The sequence below is a fragment of the Brienomyrus brachyistius genome, chromosome 6 (assembly GCF_023856365.1).
Source record: "Brienomyrus brachyistius isolate T26 chromosome 6, BBRACH_0.4, whole genome shotgun sequence".
Classification (NCBI taxonomy): Eukaryota; Metazoa; Chordata; class Actinopteri; order Osteoglossiformes; family Mormyridae; genus Brienomyrus; species Brienomyrus brachyistius.
Window position 1 is genome coordinate 18,763,444 of NC_064538.1, and position 20,998 is coordinate 18,784,441.

General features: G+C 41.3%; 1 protein-coding gene across 4 annotated transcripts in view; it reads left to right on the forward strand.

Annotated features, from left to right (window-relative positions):
- Nucleotides 1-20,998, forward strand: part of ntm (neurotrimin) — a 284,096-nt gene that overhangs the window by 170,978 nt on the left and 92,120 nt on the right. For 2 of the 4 annotated variants that reach the window (XM_049017734.1, XM_049017735.1), the window contains exon 1: nucleotides 16,950-17,605. In XM_049017734.1, coding sequence (XP_048873691.1) covers nucleotides 17,433-17,605 — 173 coding nt within the window. In that variant the 5' untranslated portion in view covers nucleotides 16,950-17,432. Of the gene's footprint in view, nucleotides 1-16,948; nucleotides 17,606-20,998 lie in introns of those variants that run through there. The other 2 variants (XM_049017733.1, XM_049017732.1) reach the window with 2 other exon arrangements.

Sequence of the window (20,998 nt, forward strand, 5' to 3'; positions counted from 1 at the left end):
TATGAATGAGATGAAGGTTATTTGTTTATATATTTTTTTATATTTATAATTCAGGATTGTAGTAACAGTACAGTACATAGAGTACATAGCACATATTTTTGAAGATAGTTAATATTTTATATTATTTTACACTTGCCTGGTTGGGTTTTCTCTTGAGTAATACAGGCTGATATTGTATGAATGTGACCAGTGCAGCGCCCTTGAAAAGGTGTTAAGTGATCAAGCGATCAATAAAATATCTTACGTTTGAAAGAGCAGGATCATTTTCTCAGATGGACCGGTGGTGAAAACACAAGGTCTTGATCCTGATGGGAACAGCGGGCATGAATCACAGCGTCGATCGCTCCTCGCCGTTTATTGTTTTGTTGTTTTCGGCTGAGGGTCTCGAAATGGAGGCAGAGCCCAACATATAACGATAGTAATACAGAGGAGTTTGCTGTTACAAAACACTGGCTGGACTGGATGAGATTCGCTTTGATTCCGACTGATTTCTTTTGCGGGAAAATAGCGAGGGTAGGTGTTCTCATCTTCAAAAGGTGGGGGGGAGGGGGGGGTGGGCAAAGTCTACCATCAAGAAATCTCCTCAAGAGGTGTCAAAGGTGAAAATGTGAAAACACCATCTCTCCGAGCAGGAGATACCTTTCTTCATGTAACCTTTGATTTCAAAGCAGTTGGCTCCGCGTGGTATTCGATGCTGTGGGTGCATTTTGTCAGGCAGTGGACGTCCTGCTTCCCCTCCGTGCCGACAAGAAGTATATTTTTAAATAACAGTCGGGGAGACATGGAATCTAATAAAACGACTGCATTTGCATTTACAGGAAAGGCGGATGTGTAACGTTTTTGTTTAAGGCCAAGCAGCATCACAGACGGCACAGAATACTTTAGCGCTTCAGAAACTTGCACACAAATGAATAAATCACACCCCCCATTACCATTCATTAGCTGACTAGTGTTATTCATCTACCACTCCCCACAAAGCCACTCTCTCCCCCCCACCCGCAGTAATATGACCCCCTTAGATTCTAAATCATTTGAGCATATCGCCTAATTTATGTATGATTAGCTCTCCATTACAATTCATGTTAAATCTTAATATTTGCAATAATTAACCAATTAATTAACAATTCAACCGGTACCACGCCAAGTATTTAAGAATGTAAAATTGAAATAAACGGTACATGTGATCCAGCAGTAAAGGGTAATACTATGTATCCGGCATCCGTAAGAAAGGAAGGGTAACACCCTTTAGCCCATACATCAAGTGTTTTTGTCCTGGTGTTTAGCATGTTTCCAGTATTATTAGGGCATGTTAATTTAAGTTTTATTTTAAGAATGTTATGTTCTGAACAGGTGAGGCCCTCCTCAAGGCCGTTTGTCTGAATAATCCCACAGTGCTTGTTCTGACTTCTTAATATCCCAGAGTCCTCTTATAATGTTATTTTTTAAAGTTTCTGAAAATATACAGTAGGGTGAATTCCCACTAGGTTACTATTTTCTATTGCCGTTTAGAAAGCACGATAAATTTTTCTTGTGAGAAATTTCCAGAGCAAATGAAAAAGTTACTTCATCCATTCATCTTCTATAAACATTTTTCCAGCATTGTGTGCTTATTTATTTATTTACAGTTATTACTAAAGATTGATATGTGCACTCTCTCTCTCTCTCTCCAAAGTGCTTAATTAATTACCTTATTAATTCATATATAGGCCATATTCCCTTTAATACTGAAGCCAAGCACATTTCCTGTTTTCACGCATCTTCCATAATTCCTTATACGGGCCAGGTTCAGCATAACCCCGGGCCCTTTCCCACGCAGCTCAGACGATGGCACGGGAATACTCTAGTTGCGAAGCTACAGATGATTATTTAAGATCATTTTTGCATGGTACTTTATGTCTGCAAAATTAATATTTGACTGCACTTCTGCTCTTTTAAAAATCAGCATGGCTCACATTGTTTTTTACATAATTCATGAAAGCCAGTGCGTTATTCGCTGACGGCATCTGGAGCTGCCACAGTGTAGTATTAACATGGTGCGGCTGCGAACAGTTGTCTGACTGGTAAACACCTCCGTTAAGATGATATGTTGCATTAGATGTGTCTTTAATAAATTAGGGAATTCTGAAGCAGTCATCAGAAGAACACAGCACCGAAATCTGCAGAATGCCTGTATCTGTGTTCGTCATAACATATCACAGAAAGCTCAAAAGGTGTTGCGAGTAAATAGTTTAGAAGCAACCATATGCAATATCACTAAAATCATCCATCTTCCACCCACTTACCTTGGTCAGGGTCATGGGGCCAACCACAGGGCTGGAATGTGGAATGTATTCCAGGCCAGTGGTGAAACTGTACACTGAGCCTTAGGGCAAAAATGGACTATACCGCCCCCCCACCCCTCCCTTTACATTTTCACACCTAGGGTCTGCAACAATTGCAGATGATGAAATTTAAGTAGCCTCCGAATATTTTACCCATCATGCACTGCATTAGTTAGCAAATTCCATAAACATACTTTTTTCATTAAATACACACCTCGACAACATTGTTTGATTACAAAACATTACAAACCATAACATTATTGTACTAAATTTTATGTATTTGTTAATTTTTGACACCCACCATAATGAGATTGTATACATAGCAATGAGAGATGTAAAAGTAGCATGTTTTGCATATTAGTTTTACTTAAATGCATGATATTAGCTCTATAATTCTTGGAAACGTTTTGCATACATGTGAATTTTTCAGTCAAAGGGAGGCCTTTGATGTTACTGGGGGGGGGGGGGGGGGGGGGGGGCTGGGTACCAGGGTCCCAGCTGCCCCACCTCTCAGTCCTGTCCCTGTCCCAATTAGCATAGGGTGCAAGGCTGGGGTACACTCTGTCTGAGGTGCCAGTCCATCACTGGGCACATACTCAGTCGTATACTATGGGATATTTAGAGAAGCTAATTAGTCTGACTGCATGTCTTTGGATTGTGGGAGAGAGGGCAGAGGCCAAATTCAGCCCCCCAAGCATGGAAATGTAGGATGCTAACCACTGAGCCACCCTTGCTGAAGTCTGAAAAAAACAGCAAATTGTGAAAACAGTTCATTTCGAAACTCAGGTCTTTCTGACATTGATCACATTCAATTTTTAGCCAGCTGTTGGAACTGCTGGCAAACTGTTGAAACACTGTGGAAACTGCCACATGAAAACTGAGTTATAACCATTTTTTTCCCTGTAGCCTTTTGTCAAGTTGGAGTGGAACCTTAATGATGGTTGAGAGTACGAAAACCATGACTCTCCTGTTCAAGAACGCAATTTGAAGACGCAGGTTATTGAGCCGATGCATAATTTAGTGCTGGAGGTCGTAAACCGTTATAATTCTCGAGCACCATCGTGATAGCCCTCGACATGGTAAATGTGTTGTTCGATAGTTTCCAATAATCTTTGTGGTTCGGTTTAAGGGAGCGGTTATCAGTGGGTGTAAATTCACAGAGATCGATAGTGGACGCATTATGTAATTAAGTACATATTTCAAACATTGACAGTAGGGGCAGGGTGAGAAAAAAAAACAAACCAGTTATTCAACAAGGAAAGAAATAAAGATCATTCAATGAGAGGCGGGAATGCTGTAATTTGATTGGATACTTTACGGTTGCCCGGTTGGCAATATGTGTATTTTGACGGCTAAAGTGAAATTAATATGATGTGCTGTAGTGACAGATTTACTACCGAACCGGAGGCATGTTTATAAATAAACTGGGCAGATTGTTGCTCATCGGGACACGAAATGAAGAGACGAAGAAGTAAACGCCTTGAGAAAGATGTAATGTGCCATGCAGCTGAGGCAGAAAGTCTCGATTTGACCGCGTTTCGGGACGGGAGGAGGAGGAGTAAGTCCGCTAAAATAGCGTTCCCCGGCCCATTCCTGGGGCAAGGGAACGGGGGTGAGGAACGAAAACACACACACACACAAGCAAATGACAGACACTGTGCCCTTTTCACTTCGCCCTTGGAAAGGAGGAAGCAAGAGAGCAAAAGAGGGGCGGGCAGGTAAATCATCACGGCCATCCGGATCCCCTAAACTAAACAAGTTGTCCTAAGCCGTGTGTAATTCACCTCACAGATGATGGGTTTTTACAGCCCTGCGCCCGTATTATATCCAGTGGGGATCTGTATATCTGTCAGCGTGTGAGTAAATTCCATTCCAGCCGTAATCTCATTTGCCTGTGGGTGCCAATGGCGCATCAAATTCCCGCGACTTCCTGAGCTGCGGGGCCGCCACCGGCACACCGTTGGAGAGTAAATCCCATCTGTCCCCCATGAGCTGCTCCATCAACCACAAAAAAATCCATTATCCGGGAATGTTTTAAAGGTCTAATGGGGTCCTTATCTTTATTTTGCACTGGAAGAATTTAATTATATGTGGCACTAAAAGTGCCTCGGTTATCGGAGAATGCATTTACATATCTGTGTGTGCGGTTTTTTTCTTCTCTACTGACACGTGTGCAGTTTTACGGACGATCCCGGCTTATTATGAGTTTTACTGTCTAGCCGCGGACTGTCGCGCGGCTGCACCCGCCACTCCGGCCCGCGTCTGTACGCGTCGCCATGCGGCCCAACCCGCTTCGCCTGCCGGCTCCTCTCGCTCAGTAAGAGAAATAAATGGCATCAAAGGCTCGGCTTGGCTCGACTCAACATGGGGACTGCGTTTTGTCAGGCTTTCTATTACGACGTCTGGGGGGCAGTTTCCCTTGCCTTTTAATAACGCCTGAATGAGAAAAAGCGCGACAAAGACGGGGTGCATTATGGGAAGAAAAACAAGCTAACAAGTGAACAAAGAAAATAATTATCGCCACATGCATGGATTTGTTCCGGTCTGCGTGGCGGGAATAGATGAACCATTGCTTTTGCGATTCACGTTATATATTTTACACTTTTTATTTATTAGACAGCATTCCGTATTTTCTTGCTTCATTGATTTTGATTACTTGACAGTACAGTAAAGTGGGCGGCATTGCGAGAAAAATATCTATGCGAATAATAAAAATATACGGGTTAATACCACATGCAATTCCCCGAAGGCACACAGTAGACGCCTTTTGGATTTTTGAGCGCTGTAAGATCTCAGCTGTGTAAGCTAACGTGATGATTTTTTTAGCAGTACCTTGTAGCAAATCCATATTATCGTATTTATCGTTAATCTCCATGGAGAATAACCTTAACAGAACGGTTGGTTTAGTTCTTGACGAAAACATATCTGGAATAGATCAGTTTCTTCCATACCTACCTTTAGTGTTAGACGTTTCTCTTCCAGTCGGTCAGCGACCCCCCCCCCCCCCCCCCCCCAAGCTTTACCGACTTTTAATTGCCATTTGGAAAATTGATCAGAGATGTTGATGTAGTAAGTGTACATTTTCTCAGGTACACAAAACCAGTTCAACGTTAGAATATCTACTAATAGACAATAATACAACAAAATGAATAAGAATGACTTTTAACCTCCAAAAAGTTATTGATATCTCATTGGGAGGCTAGAAGAACATAGGTTTCCAAACCTCTCTTCAGGGGACCATTCCATATATTTGTTCATTTTCATCATCAGTTATTAATATGATAAATGAGTTCTACATTTGATAGGTATTAGTTAACCAAACATAGTAGGCTAGTGGTCAAGTCAGCAAATGTGTGGACATATTGGATGTTTACTGCAAATGTTGCTGTGACTCTGGGGGAGGTTTTGAAATGGTTAAGCTAATACATTTTGACAGTCATAATATCATAGTTTTACACCAACATGACCATTTAAACATCATTTGCTTTGGCAGCCTGAGACTTTTGCACAGTCTTGTATGTATCTCCATACCATTTATGGAGTGTGCAGTCATATTGAGCCTAAAGCTTTTCCCTGGATAAGAGGCCAGTCTGTCACCGAGGATACACTCCTTTAGAGCTGCCGGTTCGCTTCACCACTCGTTTTTATACTATGGGAGGAAACCCACACAAAGAGGGTGATCATGCAGACTGTGCACGCACTGAGCCACCAGCAGGAGGCAAGCCCTGCAGGAAATGGAAAGTAGGAATGGATGGTTTTATTTGGGGGGAGGGGGGGCAAATCATGTACCAACAGTGCCAACCTTAACCCCTACCCGGCCCAAACCTTAACCACACTATCGGCTTTTTAAATTTTTGGATTGCAGTCACAGATTTTTAAAGTTGAGGTTCCCTTGTGGGGACCTACAGTAAAAGTTGGTCCCCACTACATCAAAAAAACAAACAAGCCGGTTTTTATCACACCGTGGGGACGTTTGGTAATATAATTTATACATGACCCCCCCACACACACATACATGCTGTGAAGAATATTCTAGATAAAACCGATGAATTATTAAATCACAAAATCTATCCAAACACCTTCCAACCGCGGTGTCCCTGAAGCTTATCCCAGGAAAACTAAGGCTGTGCTGTGGACAGAATGACAGTCTGCGTCAGCGTGCACAGACTATGGGTGATCCGTGCAACATGGAAGAACATGCAACCTCCACACACACAAGATCTGAGTCTGCAGTCCCAGAGGTGTGAGGGAGCAGAAGTGCCCACCACGGCCAAACAACCTACGGCTCAAGCTGTTTTAAAGCATAGCGAAAACCGTAGACGATTTCTACCTAATTTCTACATTAGCGCAATACCTATAGCATGCATTGTATATTTCTTGTGTTTGCAGGCTACTTGCAAAGCCAGAGCGCTGCGCTGCTTCCGGCATATTCCAAATATTATTCAGAATAACTCATTGCCGGTTACCAGGAGAGCGGTGCAAAAAACATTTAATCAAAAACAGAGAAAAACATCATTGACTAATTAAATTTAAAACATTTTATATGACAGTATACTGAGGTGGGTAGCTATGATTTTTGAAAAGGAAATGTATGTGTATTTTCACGAAATGTAGTAAGAGAGCTTCTGAAGAAAATATATACATACACATATATACATAGACACACTTCATTAATAAAAGGATTCATATGCGTATATCATACAGAGCAAGTTTTGGGGTCAGAACACAGGGTCAGCCAGCATCCAGCACCCCTGGAGGATTTGGGGTTAAGGGCCTGATGCCGGCATCACTCTGCTGACCCTGGGATTCAAGCCGACAACCTTCCAACCGCAGTACTAACCCACAGTATTTCTTATGTCAGAAATTCTAGTTTTTTAAATTATTATCATTATGTCAGTAAATAAAAAAAGTCAGTATTTAGTCATTTGATGTAAAAAAAAATATACAATCATGTCTTCAACGTGACAATCTTTTTGGATAAAAATCGCCATTTGTCACCTTTAATAAATTTCATAGACCTGAAAGAAAAATATGTGGATGAGATTTGACTAGGTGGAGGTTATTGGCGCCTTTCTGCCACAGGGGGGAGCATTTAGGTTGGTTAAGATACCTGGTCACCACACAAGTAGGTCTTACAGAGCTGATGGGTGACTGTAGGTTTGTGTTTGATTGGCTGTAAGCTGCTCAGTCATTCCTCCAATCAGGGAAAGCCTTCCTGCCTGGCAACCTTTGACCTGTCCTGCTTATACTTTTGATGATACAGAGATGTATCGGTGTAGCCTGCTAAAGCAGGACCTTGAGGGATGCTGGAGGACATGTGGAGGTGTTACAGAATGCACAAAGAACACCCGCATTCTGATTCAGTAAATATAACGGGGGCAGTGAGTAAAGCAGTGTCATGTGATCGCAGTACTGTTATTTTTTATTCCTATGCAGTTTATACAAAATATGCAGTGAGTGAGTGTGTGTGGCGTTTTCATGTTTTCTCCACATTCATGTGGGTTTCCTCTAGGTACTCTGGTTTCCCACTATGGTTTCAGAATACCAGTGGCTCTACATTTCCTGTAATGTCTGTGTCACCAGTGGCCTGCCATCCCATCCACAGCATACCTTACCCCATGTCTTGCATATCCTGGGACTCAATTCACTCCAATTTAATCCAGCACTGCATCATTAAAATGTTTCCTTACGCAAAATCGAGTGAAACATTTCTTTGTTCTCCAAATAAACTATTTATTCTTTTATTAAAGTTTAGTTGTTATTATATAATTGTACCTCACCCATTTAATATCTAAATCATCTACTCCCCTGACAATAGTGAGGCTCTTAAAAAATAATTAGGGGTCTAAGCAGCATAGCTGATGGAACCCTGTTGGCTTTTTACTTAGTATTTGCTGCTGCTGATGGTTGTGATTCTCGCAGCTTCACAGTTTGGGATATATTTTTAAATATCAATGAAGCATCTGGGGAGAGGAACATAACAATAGGAAGCCTTCGTCTCAACTCTGAGCCCAAAGTGCCATCCAGACCTCTGGCAATGTTGAAGGCCAGTCGTTGTTTCCCATATCTCCTGTGTTGATTTGCTTAGCTATTTTACATTTCATTTATTCAGCAGCAGTTTTCATCCAAGGTGATGTACATCATTTTTTTTTTTTTTTAAAAAAGGCTGGGTTGGACAGTCCCTGGAACAATCAAGGGTTATAGGTCTTGCTCAGGGGCCCAACAGCGAAATTACTCTGCTGACCAGAGGCTTTGATCTACTAGCCTTTCGATCACAAACACGGCGGCCTAACTTGCTGAGCCACACACCGCCCGTCCGCAAAAGCCCCACTTCCACAAAGCATCCAATGAGGACTTATTAAAATGAGTAAAAAGAAAAACATGTCGGCTGAAAACAGGTAGCTGACGAAAGCTGGACATTTGTGGGGCTGACTCAAGCGGACCGTGATGACTCCAGAAGCCTTTTAAGCTGCAGAATACTAGGAAACCTCACGGAGCAGCAAAATGTCTTTATTAGAGTGCCGTCACCAAGGGAAATAACGGTGTAAGGAGCAGTACAGGTCAGGCTTACAGTGGCTGGAGTCTCCCTGGGACTTGCTGCCGTCAAAATTGCTGAGGTAAAGTGCTACATGAAGCCCTCATAATGTTGATGAACCCGGGCGTGCTATAATAGCTGCCAGCAGACTCTCGTTTCTGCCTCTTTAATTTTAATAAAAGTGTAATAATGGTTTCCCCATCACCAACCAACAGCGCACAGCTTATTTCCAAGGGGTTGCTTTTGTCTGTCTGCTTTGTGTGGCCATGGTGGTCACTTGTCCCGCGAACCTAACCGCTGTTTTCTGGGGGACCTCTCATTATCCTGCCTCCCCCCACCGGACACAAGTACTGAGGAATCTGTGGAAACGTATTTTCCAAAGATCACGTAGAGTAAAGTAGGCTTTCTTTTTTTTTTCTTCTTTAAATGGAGGCCCCATCACTGGAGATTCTTGACAAAATGGCAGCGTCACGGTTGTCAAACTTAAGCACAAATACCCTGCCCCAGAAAGCCTTTACTGGTAAGCGATAAAGAATTCTCCTCCATAAATCTTTTTTTTTTTTTTTTTAAAGAATGTAATGGCCACCTCCGCTCTGCGGTTTCTGCTTCCCTCTAGCCAAACACTTTTTCGTTCTTTATTTCTGATTGTAGGGGATCCAAGAGATCCAACATCAGCCTCTCCGGAGACATGTGGTCACATTCCTGGCTCAGCCACCCCTGCTTCCCTTTAAAACCATTACAGTTGCTACGTAATTTTGAAGGGGGGGGGGGGGGAGGCTGTTTGTTTAGTCCTAATTATTGTTTACCTTCTGTATTTGAAACCCTAAGTCATTGTACTTCCTGTCTTTGGCTTGGCAAAACATTTCAAGTGATATTTTTTCTGGCTCTCTTGTTTCTCATGGGATCCAATTACGGCACAGGTAGGTAGTGTAATGGGAATCATCCTTTTGAAATCAGTGTTCTAGCTTTGTAACTATTAACAGTGTAGTCAAACAACTGTCAACGTGAAATACTGGATCAGCCACTGAATCGCTACTGCCTGTCTGACATGTAATCAGTGGCCCTATTCTATGTTCCGTCTAAGGACACTAAAAAAAAAAGACCTTCAGATTTTTTCTCTTTTTCTGATAGATCTCAGATACAGGGCATACGACAGGGAGCAGCCTAGATTGCTTGCCAGTCCATTGCAGAGCTCAAAGACTCTATGGGTAATTTGGAGATAGCAGTTAGCATAACTACATGTCTTTGGATTGTAGGAAACCCCATGCACATACATAGCAGCTGGCCAGGATCAAACACCGTACACAGTGACTGTATGCAAACCGTAGTGTGTTTACCTGACTGTCTGTAACAACTCATCAATCACAGTGTTATTCAGCCCAGTCCTCGGGACACTCAGACGGTCCATGTTTTTGCAGCCCCCAGCAGAGAGCTGGGAGGGAGCAAAACATGGACCATCTGGGGGTCCCCGAGGACCGGGTGGAGAAACTCTGCTGTATCGTACCTGTTTATCCCTCTGTAATAACTCTTTAATTCTGTTGGACAGACTGTTTCAGTAATATGTCATTTTCCTATAAAGCAGCACATAAATCCAAAAGACTATGTCGCATTACTCTGCCAAGAAAGTCGCACTAATGATCTGATCTGCAGAAAGCGTAGGAGACCTTCATGAGTGCCTAAAATATCTAGCAGTTTGTTGTCATCTTTTCAGATATCCACTTAATTACTTCCACGTTGTCAGGGCATTTTCTGATACGGGGATCTGCTACACTAATACTAAGGATGATTATGGAGAAATAATCATGTGGGACTGTAAGCGAAATTGTAGCACTGGGCGTTATGGAAGAATCCTTAGTAGTGTTTATTTCAACATTGTTGCATTCAGTTCAGTCTGTACCATTGTCACCATTGCTCATGTAGTCATGTATTCATAATGCATTACAGATACCTTCATAATGCATTCATAAGGAATTATAAACTTGGCTATAACTATTTATAAAAAATACTGTAACATTTTCTGCATTATGACTGCTCTATGAAACTCTCATCTACATTTTAGATGCCTTCATAATGCAATACAAAGCCTCCTTAATTCTTATACTGACCATTATAATGCATTATAAAGGCATCTATGCTGCATTATAGATGAGAACTTCATAGAACATTTATAATGCATAATACAAATGCCCATAATGTGTCATGCCTTTTTATATATAGTGAAATAACATAAAACACCGAACATTTGTGTCCAGTATCCTTTTGGGAGCGAGTGATCGGCGCTACACTGTCTTTGTCTGGTGCTACTTTCTTGTCTTACTGCAGTGTCCTGCGATGTCTGCACATGTTTGTACACACATTCACTTTATATTGTTCTGTGCGACTTTTGCAGTCCCGTGTTTTATGTAGCACCACGGCCTTTTTGGTAAAATATTTTAGCATTATGGTCCTTTCACCCTCGATGACGTTGATGGAGTATTTCTCAGTGAAAGACTCAACAAACCAGAATGCAAAGAGCTGCGGTAAATGCCACATGTAAACAATCACTTACATTTTCTGCGCCCTTGAAAATACTAAATCGTCCATGTACCAGGGCACAAATGACTACACACTGCCATCTGGTCATCAAGGTCTATGCTCTGAATCTGTTCAGTCATAAAGACAGAATACAAACCTCTGCCTTTGCACAATATGTTAAACCTATAATCGTTGAAATCGTTGTGAAGGCAAAATATGAGGTGCGATACCTATAGAGTTATGGATTTTCTTTAACATCATCCTGTAATCACCTTGTCAGTTATCAGTTTGAATTTTGTGAGCTGCTGATCTTGAATACAGTCTGCTACGGTGATCAGCGATATTTGTGTTTCCACTCCATTGAAACGGACCATGTAAATTAGTAGGCATAATTAAATGAGTTTTTCTAGATGCAAGAGGAGCTGACAGCTACATGCAATTTTAATTGTCTTTGTGAATAGCAAGCCTGGTGGAACCCAAAAATAGTGTATTTGGTGAACCATTTCAAATGGGAAAAAACAGTGCAGACAATTTTATAGCACTACTTAGCATTTAGCGTTTTATTTTTTTTTTTGGAAATAAAGTAACCGGAACCTGAGTGAATTATATGCTGAGACAGGCTAGTCAATGTGTTATACTGTTATCCTAATTAATATGACTCAGGGTAATCCACACAAAACACAAGCGATAAAAAAAAAAAAATTACTTTAATTATTTAGAAGATGAAATAACTGGACCTCCTTCACAATCCAGCAGAGCCTCATGGGATTTGTAGTATGGAAAGAAAGTGCTGGCGAATTGGAGCTTCATTTAGCTTCCTGTCCTGCAAACAGCAGATTCTAACACGGGATTGCAGGCGACACGTGTCCGGGGGGAATTGTGGCAAGGCCATTCGTCAAGCATGGGATGTGGCACCGTCAGAGCCGGCAAAGTTGTGATAATGAGTCCCCCACTTCGTGTTGTTATCCTTTTCATCAAGACGTTGAAAGTTCTGTATTACGAGCATTGGTGCCTTTATGTGAAGGCAATGGGCATACTCTTTGAGTCACACTTCTGCTATCCCACTTATTTTTATACTGCTAGTCAAGCCGTGTGATTGATGGGAGAATGAGCAAGTTGGAGATGAGAATGCTTCTCACTAGAGGCATGCGACACAGCAGTGTGACACTCATAGAGCCGATAAACCCTCCTAGCAAGCGGGATTCTGTGAATTCATTCAGAATCGCCTAATCATTCCATTCGTCTTCTAACTGCTTATGCTGGTCAAGGTCACAAGGGGTCCTGGAGTCTAACCTAGCCAGCACAAGGTACAAGCCTGGGGAACTCCATGAGTAAGGGGTCAGTGTATCATAGGGCACATGCGCATACATTCTCTGGGGAATTTTGAAACACCAGCTAGCCTACCCTGTGCAACACAGAGAGATCATGCATGCTTCACACACACAGAGCAGGTGGGATTTGAGAGCCACTGTACCACCAGAATAACCTAATGGTGTAGATCAGGACAGGACGCCCCCAAAGGAGAAATTCCCTTGTACTGACAGTCGAACACATTGACAAAAACAACTGCATTTCAAACCATCCATCACCATAACCACTTAATCCCAACTAGGGTCGTGGGGGGGGGGGGGGACCAGAGCCTAACCCAGGAACAATGGGCGCAGGCAGGAACCAACCCTGGACAGATGCCAACACACCGCAGGGCACACACACTCACACGCACACTCACAGGGCCAATTCAGACTCGCCAATCAACCTGCCCTGCACGCTTTTGGACCGTGGGAGGAAACCGGAGCCCCTGGCAGAAACCCACGCGAACAGGGGGAGAGCATGTGAACTCCACACATAAAGCACCCGGGACAAACCCAAGGACCAAACCCAGGACCTTCTTGCTGTGAGGCAGCAGCGCTATAAATGTAGAACAAGAATAAAAATGTGTTACTGAAGATAGAAATATTAAAAACTGAATTATACAGCTTATGCACATTCCATTATTGCACATGTGCTAGATATTAGCATTTTGAAAGAGCCTGCCACATAGGTAACGCGGCACTGGGTCACAGTAATGTCATATTGCACATTAATAAATAAGGAGGAACGATATTGCATTTCAGTAAACAGATAGAAACAGAACAAAACAACAGCGAAACACAGAAAATCAGGCAGCAGCTTCATCTCTGACGATGGTTCTGGTTGAGCTTCTTGAGAAACCAACCCATGCGACCTATTACCTGTAACCGAAACGTGGGACCAATCAAAGGAAAACGGAGGGGGGAGGTAAGAGACAGTTCAAAAACGGGACACCATATGCCACCATGCACCTGTAACACCTTCTTCTTCCGGCCCAACACCTGTTTGGGAGGCACCTTAAATAAATCATAATAGCATTGCAATCATAAATCTATGATGATTCCTTTAGGTTATATCTCTTAACACCCAGGATAAGCATCTGTCTGCAAGTGACAGAATACCTGAATAAATATTATGTAATGTTATCACTTCAGAAAGTTGTTTTTGCTCCTCTAATGCTAAGATTATTTTATTTATAAGAATTTATTGGGGGATGTGACCTTTTTGTTATTGTCAGAGCAGACGTCGCTTCAAAAACACCTTTGCCTGCTTCACACCTGTACAGCTTTACTTATGAGGGTGAAACGTGGACAATGTTTCCTGCACAACGGTTTGGCTCGTCCCTGAAAGACAAACGTCCTCAAATGTAGAAAGAAATTAAATTTAAATTTAAAGGATTAGTAGATAATTTTTTCATTTGCACGCTCTTTTAAAATCTGCCCTCATTCCCCCTAGCTACTATTTTTACGGTTTACTATTTTTTTCTTACATGATACTTCTTGCTGGAGGAGGGGTTTAGGTAGAACAATTTCTGTAGACGGTGATTGCGTATAGAATGTAAAAAGAATTTAATAAACACTTTGAAATGTTCATACAGCTATAGCAGTACTGGTATCTCACCAAGGGTGTCTGGTACTTTATGCCCCGAACTGGATAAGTGCTTAAGGAAGATGGATAATCTGGAAACTTGCATCAGATGATGTTTACGCAAATGCATGCCAGATAATACAATAAAACTTTTATAAATATGTGAAAAATGCAGCACGCATTTCAGCAGGAAGCATTCTGGTATAAACTTAATGATGTATGTCATGCTTACAGATCATTTTCTGTTAGGCTTGCAAGTGTTCAGAAATTAGGGACATTTTTTATTACATTTTGTTGTTTCGGGCATTGGCGAGTCTGTTTCAGCCAGTCTGTATATATACGAATTTTGGTGGGTAATGGGGTGGCTTTATCTCCATGGTTTGAAATTGAATTCTGCGGAATGAATGAATTGTAAAGGGATTCTGAAACTGAACTATACATCACATAAAATGGTTAAAGTAAGATGAGGGGAAAAAACAAACATAAAAAGTAAAACAATCTTGCTTATTTTAATGCAAAAACTGGGAAATGTTTTTCAGTGAAGATGAGGGTCAGAGTATCCCCCAATTAACATCTTATCAGAAAATCTGAACAAAATAATCTGAACTGCAATATAAAATTAGAAATAAGTAAATAAATAAATATAGACATACATACATACATACTCCAGTTCCCCCCCAGACCAAAAACATGCTGCAGTTAACTGGAGTTACCAAATTTCCCATACAGTACATTAGGTGTGAACAGTATGTGTTTGTGTGTGTGTGCGAACGGGTATACCTATCCTTATGGGGACACAATGTCCCCATAATGTGATAAATATCTGTTTTTATAAAAATCAGTGACTGCTATGAAAAAACTAAAAATGCAAAAAAACTTGTATTTTGCTTGGTTACTTATGGTTATGGTTAGGGCAGGGTGGGGGTTAAGGTTGTCATAGTTAGCGTTAGCATTTTTCCCATAGAAGTGAATGAGCGGTCCCCATAAGGATAGGTATCCCCTACATGTACGTGTGTGTGTGTATGTGAGTGAGCCCTGCAATGAGTTGGAGTCCCACCCTGGGTTGTTCCCTGCCTTGTGCCCATGCGCTGCAGGCTCCCCGTGGCCCTGAACAGGACAAGTGGTTACAGAAAATGGATGGATGACATACTAATTATTTTACACTTCTGCCTGTTCCCTATCTATATCCTTCCAAATACAGTACTGTGCTAAAGTCTTAGGCAGTCAAAGAAAATGATGTTTACATGATTTTTATGTTGGTGTAAAACTATGATATGTCTGTCAACGCGTCTGTTTAGCCATTTCAAAGCCTCTTCTAAAACCACCTCAGTATTTGCAGCGACCGTCCGACATACCCATGCATTATTTGATTTTCCCACTAACTGACTTTGCTTGGCTAATCAATACCACACTGAGTTATTTAACTAATTATATTTTCTTTAACTGTCTTCACACAGTACTGTATACTTATGCATTCATTTTCTGTAACTGGCTGTCCTATTCAGAGTCATGGGGGGGGGGGGGGGGGTGCCATTGCGGGGCACACACACTCACACCTTTGGGCAATTTGGCAACAACGATTAACCTGAGCATGTTTTCAGATGGGGGGGACTGAAATACCTGGAGGAAACCCCACGACGACACAGGGAGAACATACAAACACCACACACGTGGAGTCATGACAGAGACTTGAATCCAGGTCCCCTATGTGTGAGGCCACCATGCAGCCCATAATTACTCTCTCATGAAAAGTATATTATTACTGCACGTGGCAATAGAAAGCATTTTTTCCCTTGCTTATGTGCCTTTAAATTGCAAACTATATATGATGTCTGGCCAGTGGTCTGTGCTCTAACTATTGAGGGGTTCTCGTTAACTCTTAGATAACCATTAGCTATACTTTTTTAGTGACTGTAATATAAACATTCATGAAAAATACGACAATGGCCAATGGTCACTCAGAGGCTCCATGTCACTCAGTTGCATCACACTGCTTTGAGTCTACTTTTAACACAATCTTAAAATGCTGTCATTTTGCCAAGCGCTTCATTATTTTTGAATACCCTGACGACGTTAAAAGGAAGCATTTAAGCAATAATAAAGAAATAATTTCGATAATAACCAAACTAACTTATTTTCTCTTAACGGTCCATTCATCGTATACTTAGCTACAGTGGAGATAAACTTTTCTCCTCGTCGTGTTTGTAGTCACCTATTATTAAATTAAATTAATTCCATTCGGTTTTTTGGTGAGCTTGAATGCATTGTTTGGATATTTTTGCAAAAAAAAAAACAATCAATATTTGTGTCATTCTTTTGACCCGTACAAGGTATTACATTATAAATGTGTTACACCGTGTCAATATTATCCGTGAAACACGTTTCATTCGAAAGCAATTATTGTTGCAGCCTTGAATATTGGTTGTAAAAGTTGATTACATTGGTTATACTCAGACGTTTACATTATTTAGTCCTGACTACGTCTTTTTAAAGTTGCTTTACCTTTTGTGTTTGGGGAGCATGTACAAGAAGCGGAGTTAAAAAGAAAAACTGCTGTTGGTCCTTACACCTTCGCCCTATAATTAAATAGCGCCCTCCGAAATCTGAGGCTGGGGATATTGCGGTCCCGCTTGAGACCGCTGGGTATCTCGCCAGGGACGCTCTCGGTTCGTATTGACTTGTAATGCCGTCGCAAGCAGCGATCCCGGGTACCTCTCCGGCATTTGTCTCTCCGATGAACTTACTCGCGCCTTGACGCGTTTGTTTTCCCGATGCCCAGTCGCTCGACTTTACCGCAGAAGTTTGGTTACCTGAAACGGAATAGATTTGCTCCTCCGGCTATGTCTCTCCATCAGCTGTATCCTCTACAAGTTTCAATTTAGACGTGACTTGGACATTTTTTTAAAAAAAAAACTCGTTTACTATGATGGTCGATGTTGCTTAGACCCGAACCAAACACCGATTGCTGGGAAAATACCACCCCTCCTTTTTTAAATGCACGCGATCTACCTGGAGGTGAAGAAGCGGATTAAGAGATGTACTCTTATTAAATAGGCTGCTCGAGCCGTAGCGTTATTGCCGAAAGGGATTTCGCCGCACGCCTGACTACCGATCCCTATGCGAAAATGAGCGCTTGCGGGGACTTCGCCGTGTCCTGGAGGTGCTTGGTACTCCTGTCTCTCAGGCTGCTGTTTCTTGTACCCGCAGGATTGCCAGTCCGCAGCCAAGGGGACTCCCAGTCAGATAACAGAGTGATGGACAATATCACAGTCCGGCAAGGGGAGACCGTGTTTCTCAGGTAAGGTGCGGGAGAATTGCATATTTATGCTGCCGTAAGGCTGCATGATTAAACTGCTGTTCTTGCCAGCTGTTTGGGAACAAGGCTTTAATCGCTTCAAAGATTACTTCGGATTACGAATATCTTCATCTTAAATATTTTTTATATATCTATATTTCATCTCCACCGCTAAAATATAATTGGACTTTGAACTTGCGCCCTAGTTTTAAAAAAATGCAGCTATAATTCGCAAGCTTGAATAGAAGTGAAAATATTTTGATTTAAGCGGACAGATTTTATTTCTAATACTTTATTCGAAGCGAAGCAGACAGAATGATCCACAAATGTTTTCTTACGGGAATTAAGGGCAGAGAGTGCATCCTGCACTGGTATAGCCTACTTTTTTTCAGGAGATAATGGTTAAGCTGGCCGATTTTGAACAACCCCAGAACCTAATTATTATGTACCTTAAGATAAGTGGCCTATATAATACGTCATTCTTTGTAAGAGATAATTACCAGCAATCAGGTATCTGATTTTAAAGACACAGTACATAACCTGCATGTCTTATCACAAATGCATATGCTTTAGATTAAACCCCAATCACAGGCAGAGGCTTATACTGGATGATGTCAGCAATGCTTGAGATTATACCCTGAGAGTCCGATTTTAAAGGTAAACAATGCTGTTTTTATGACACATGCTTTTTAATATAAGGAGCTGTGGGAAATTGTGTTTGCAAACGCTGGAATGAGTTTTGGCCTCATGCAGATTCTGAGCTGTTCTTGGTTGGCTTCTTTTATCAGAGAAATCCGCAGTAATCTAATCTAATGTTATGTTAATGTGCTTAAGGGTAAATTGATATCGAAATAGTCTTACCTTTTGTAAAGAGAGGGGGTTTTTATATTGCATTTCCTACATTGTGAGCAGAAAATATACCCTAGGTCTTTGGAAAATGTCATCATTTGACATCAACAGTTGCTGCTGCCTTTGGAGCGTGACACCTACAGTATGCACTCTCAGTTTGATACTATTCCCAGATTTTAGCAAACACCTGCTAAATTACTTCCTGATAGTCTTTCTTTTGTTTACATCATTATTATAATAAAAATGAGACTGTTTACTGTTACAATAGAAAGGCTTTTTCTCATCCACTTCTGTGCATGGTTTGTAATGCTCGCTTTGGAGTGAATATTTGGTGTCACAGAAAGCCGGAGCCTAGGTCTCACTCGGAGATGTGTGGAAGTAACCAAGCAACAACAGCGAAACAAGCTGTGAACATGGCAATATTATTATGTAAAAGAATGAAGCAGATTCAAGGAGTCTCATAGCTTTACTGTATTGCGTTTGATCAAGTACTGGTGATTCTGAATATTTTTATTTATCTTTGGCAACTTTGATGATTAGTGTTTGTGTTCATGATGCCGGGGATTTATTCAGTTACATATTAATTCTGATGTAAAAGTGTCTGGGTCTTACAGCCATAAACTGTTGAGTCTTTTGTTCTTCAGTTGAGTTTTAGAAGAAAATCACACACTGTCTATAGCAGATGGCAAGATTTTCTGTGCACGTCACAATAGATACGGACTTACTGTAGGTCAGCTCCGAACAAATCGAAGGAGCCGCAAAGTTACTGCATGTTTCAGATGTTCTCTTGAAATGTTTCTGCCTTGAATCTTGAGTTGCTCTTCTAGTCAGCTTTCCCTCAACTTTTTTTCTACAGCCAAACAGGTGAATGCGTTTTGCTAACTCTTTGTGAACCTCCAGGCTTGCAGATTTTTCTGCATCCTCTTGCACAGCAAGGGTGGAACATTCATTCTGGACTTTTGCATGCTACTAGGTGCAAGCGGGAAACATCTTCCTTCCAGCAATATATAATTACTTCCAATTATAGTGAAATTAGCCAGCAACACTTTTTGTAACAGTTGAAGAGTTTTGAGCAACTTGCCTTAAAAAAAAAAAAAAAATCCACTATATTAATTCCCTCTAATATCGGGTATTTGGTTTTCTTTTTCATTATAAAATTTGAAATGTGTTAAATATTTGTGTTTTGTAGCACAGTTATTTAAAAAATGTTGGTAGTAATAATAAAGTAGCTGAAGAACACTGGATAAAGAAAAGTGCAGTGATTAAGCAGAAATATAAACCATAAAGTAACTATTTGAACAGAAAAATTAAATCTTCTGATGGCAAAAATATATTGAGATAGATATCAGGTGATAAAGCTTAAATTCCAATTGTGTGGTTCCTAAGAACACAGTTTGTGAAGCTCATTCTTCATCCCAGCTCAACCACTAAGACCCATCCCATGTCGTCTTTGGGCATTCAGACTTGTTTCTGATCCCTAGTTTCTACCTACTGTTATGACACCCAAAAGATCTCCAGCCCTCCTTCAGTCCACGTTCTACGTGGATCCTTTCGTCACTGCAGCAGAAACAGATCTTACAAATGCCCACTGAAACAAAGGCTGAGATAACTCAGGCTTATTTTTAAGCAGCTGGAGATCAGGGTGAGTTTACGGGCTGTTTTATTGTTTTCGATGGCTTGGGCAAAATCCTCAAGGCCTTGCTAATGTAGGAAGTTATTTCGGATTATTCATGCTTGGCTTGAGAATGTTGTGTTGTTGTGCTGAATGTGTCTTACATGAATAGTCATTATTTTTGCAGGGCTGGACTGGGATCAAAAATCGGGCATGGACTTTGGTGTCCCTCATGGTAAATTTTACTCAGCGGGGTGCGAGGGGGGTCCACCACAATAAACTTTGCCAACTGATAAATTTTGCTTGCCCGCCGGGAAATTGCTCGGTGTACCAGATGGCCAGTCCATTGCTGTAACTTTGTATAATTAACCGTACTGTGTTATGGCTAGGAATGCTAACAGGCTACTCTCTGATTTCTTCTCGGTTTGCTCTTACAGAATGTAGAAGAAGGTAGAACTTCAGTAGAATTTCTCATTGGTCAGCACACCGAAGCTGTCAGCTATAGGAGCTACATGGCGTGTATCATACCAAGCAAGGAAAATAAAAATTAAGCTATTAAAGCTACTGAATCCTAATATCACTTATATCAATAAAATATGTATAGTCTAAGTATATTTATGCGGTGACAAGAATTGTTATCATATCTCAGCTCTAAGTTAAAATATGCCATTTATCGTCAACTGATTTATTATGATGCATAAAGCTAATGTAGTGGGTGACATGGTGGATCAGTGTGTGATACTGTTATCTCACATTTCGTTTGGGATTTGAATCCCACCTCCGGTTGGTGCGTGTTTGAGGAGTTTTGCGATGTCTTTCTGTGTCATAGTTCCAAGACATGCGGCTGGGCTGATTGGTGTGCCTAAGTTGGCCATGGAGTGTGGGACTGGCATCCCATCCAGGGTGTACCCTGGACATTAGCTTCCTATGATGGT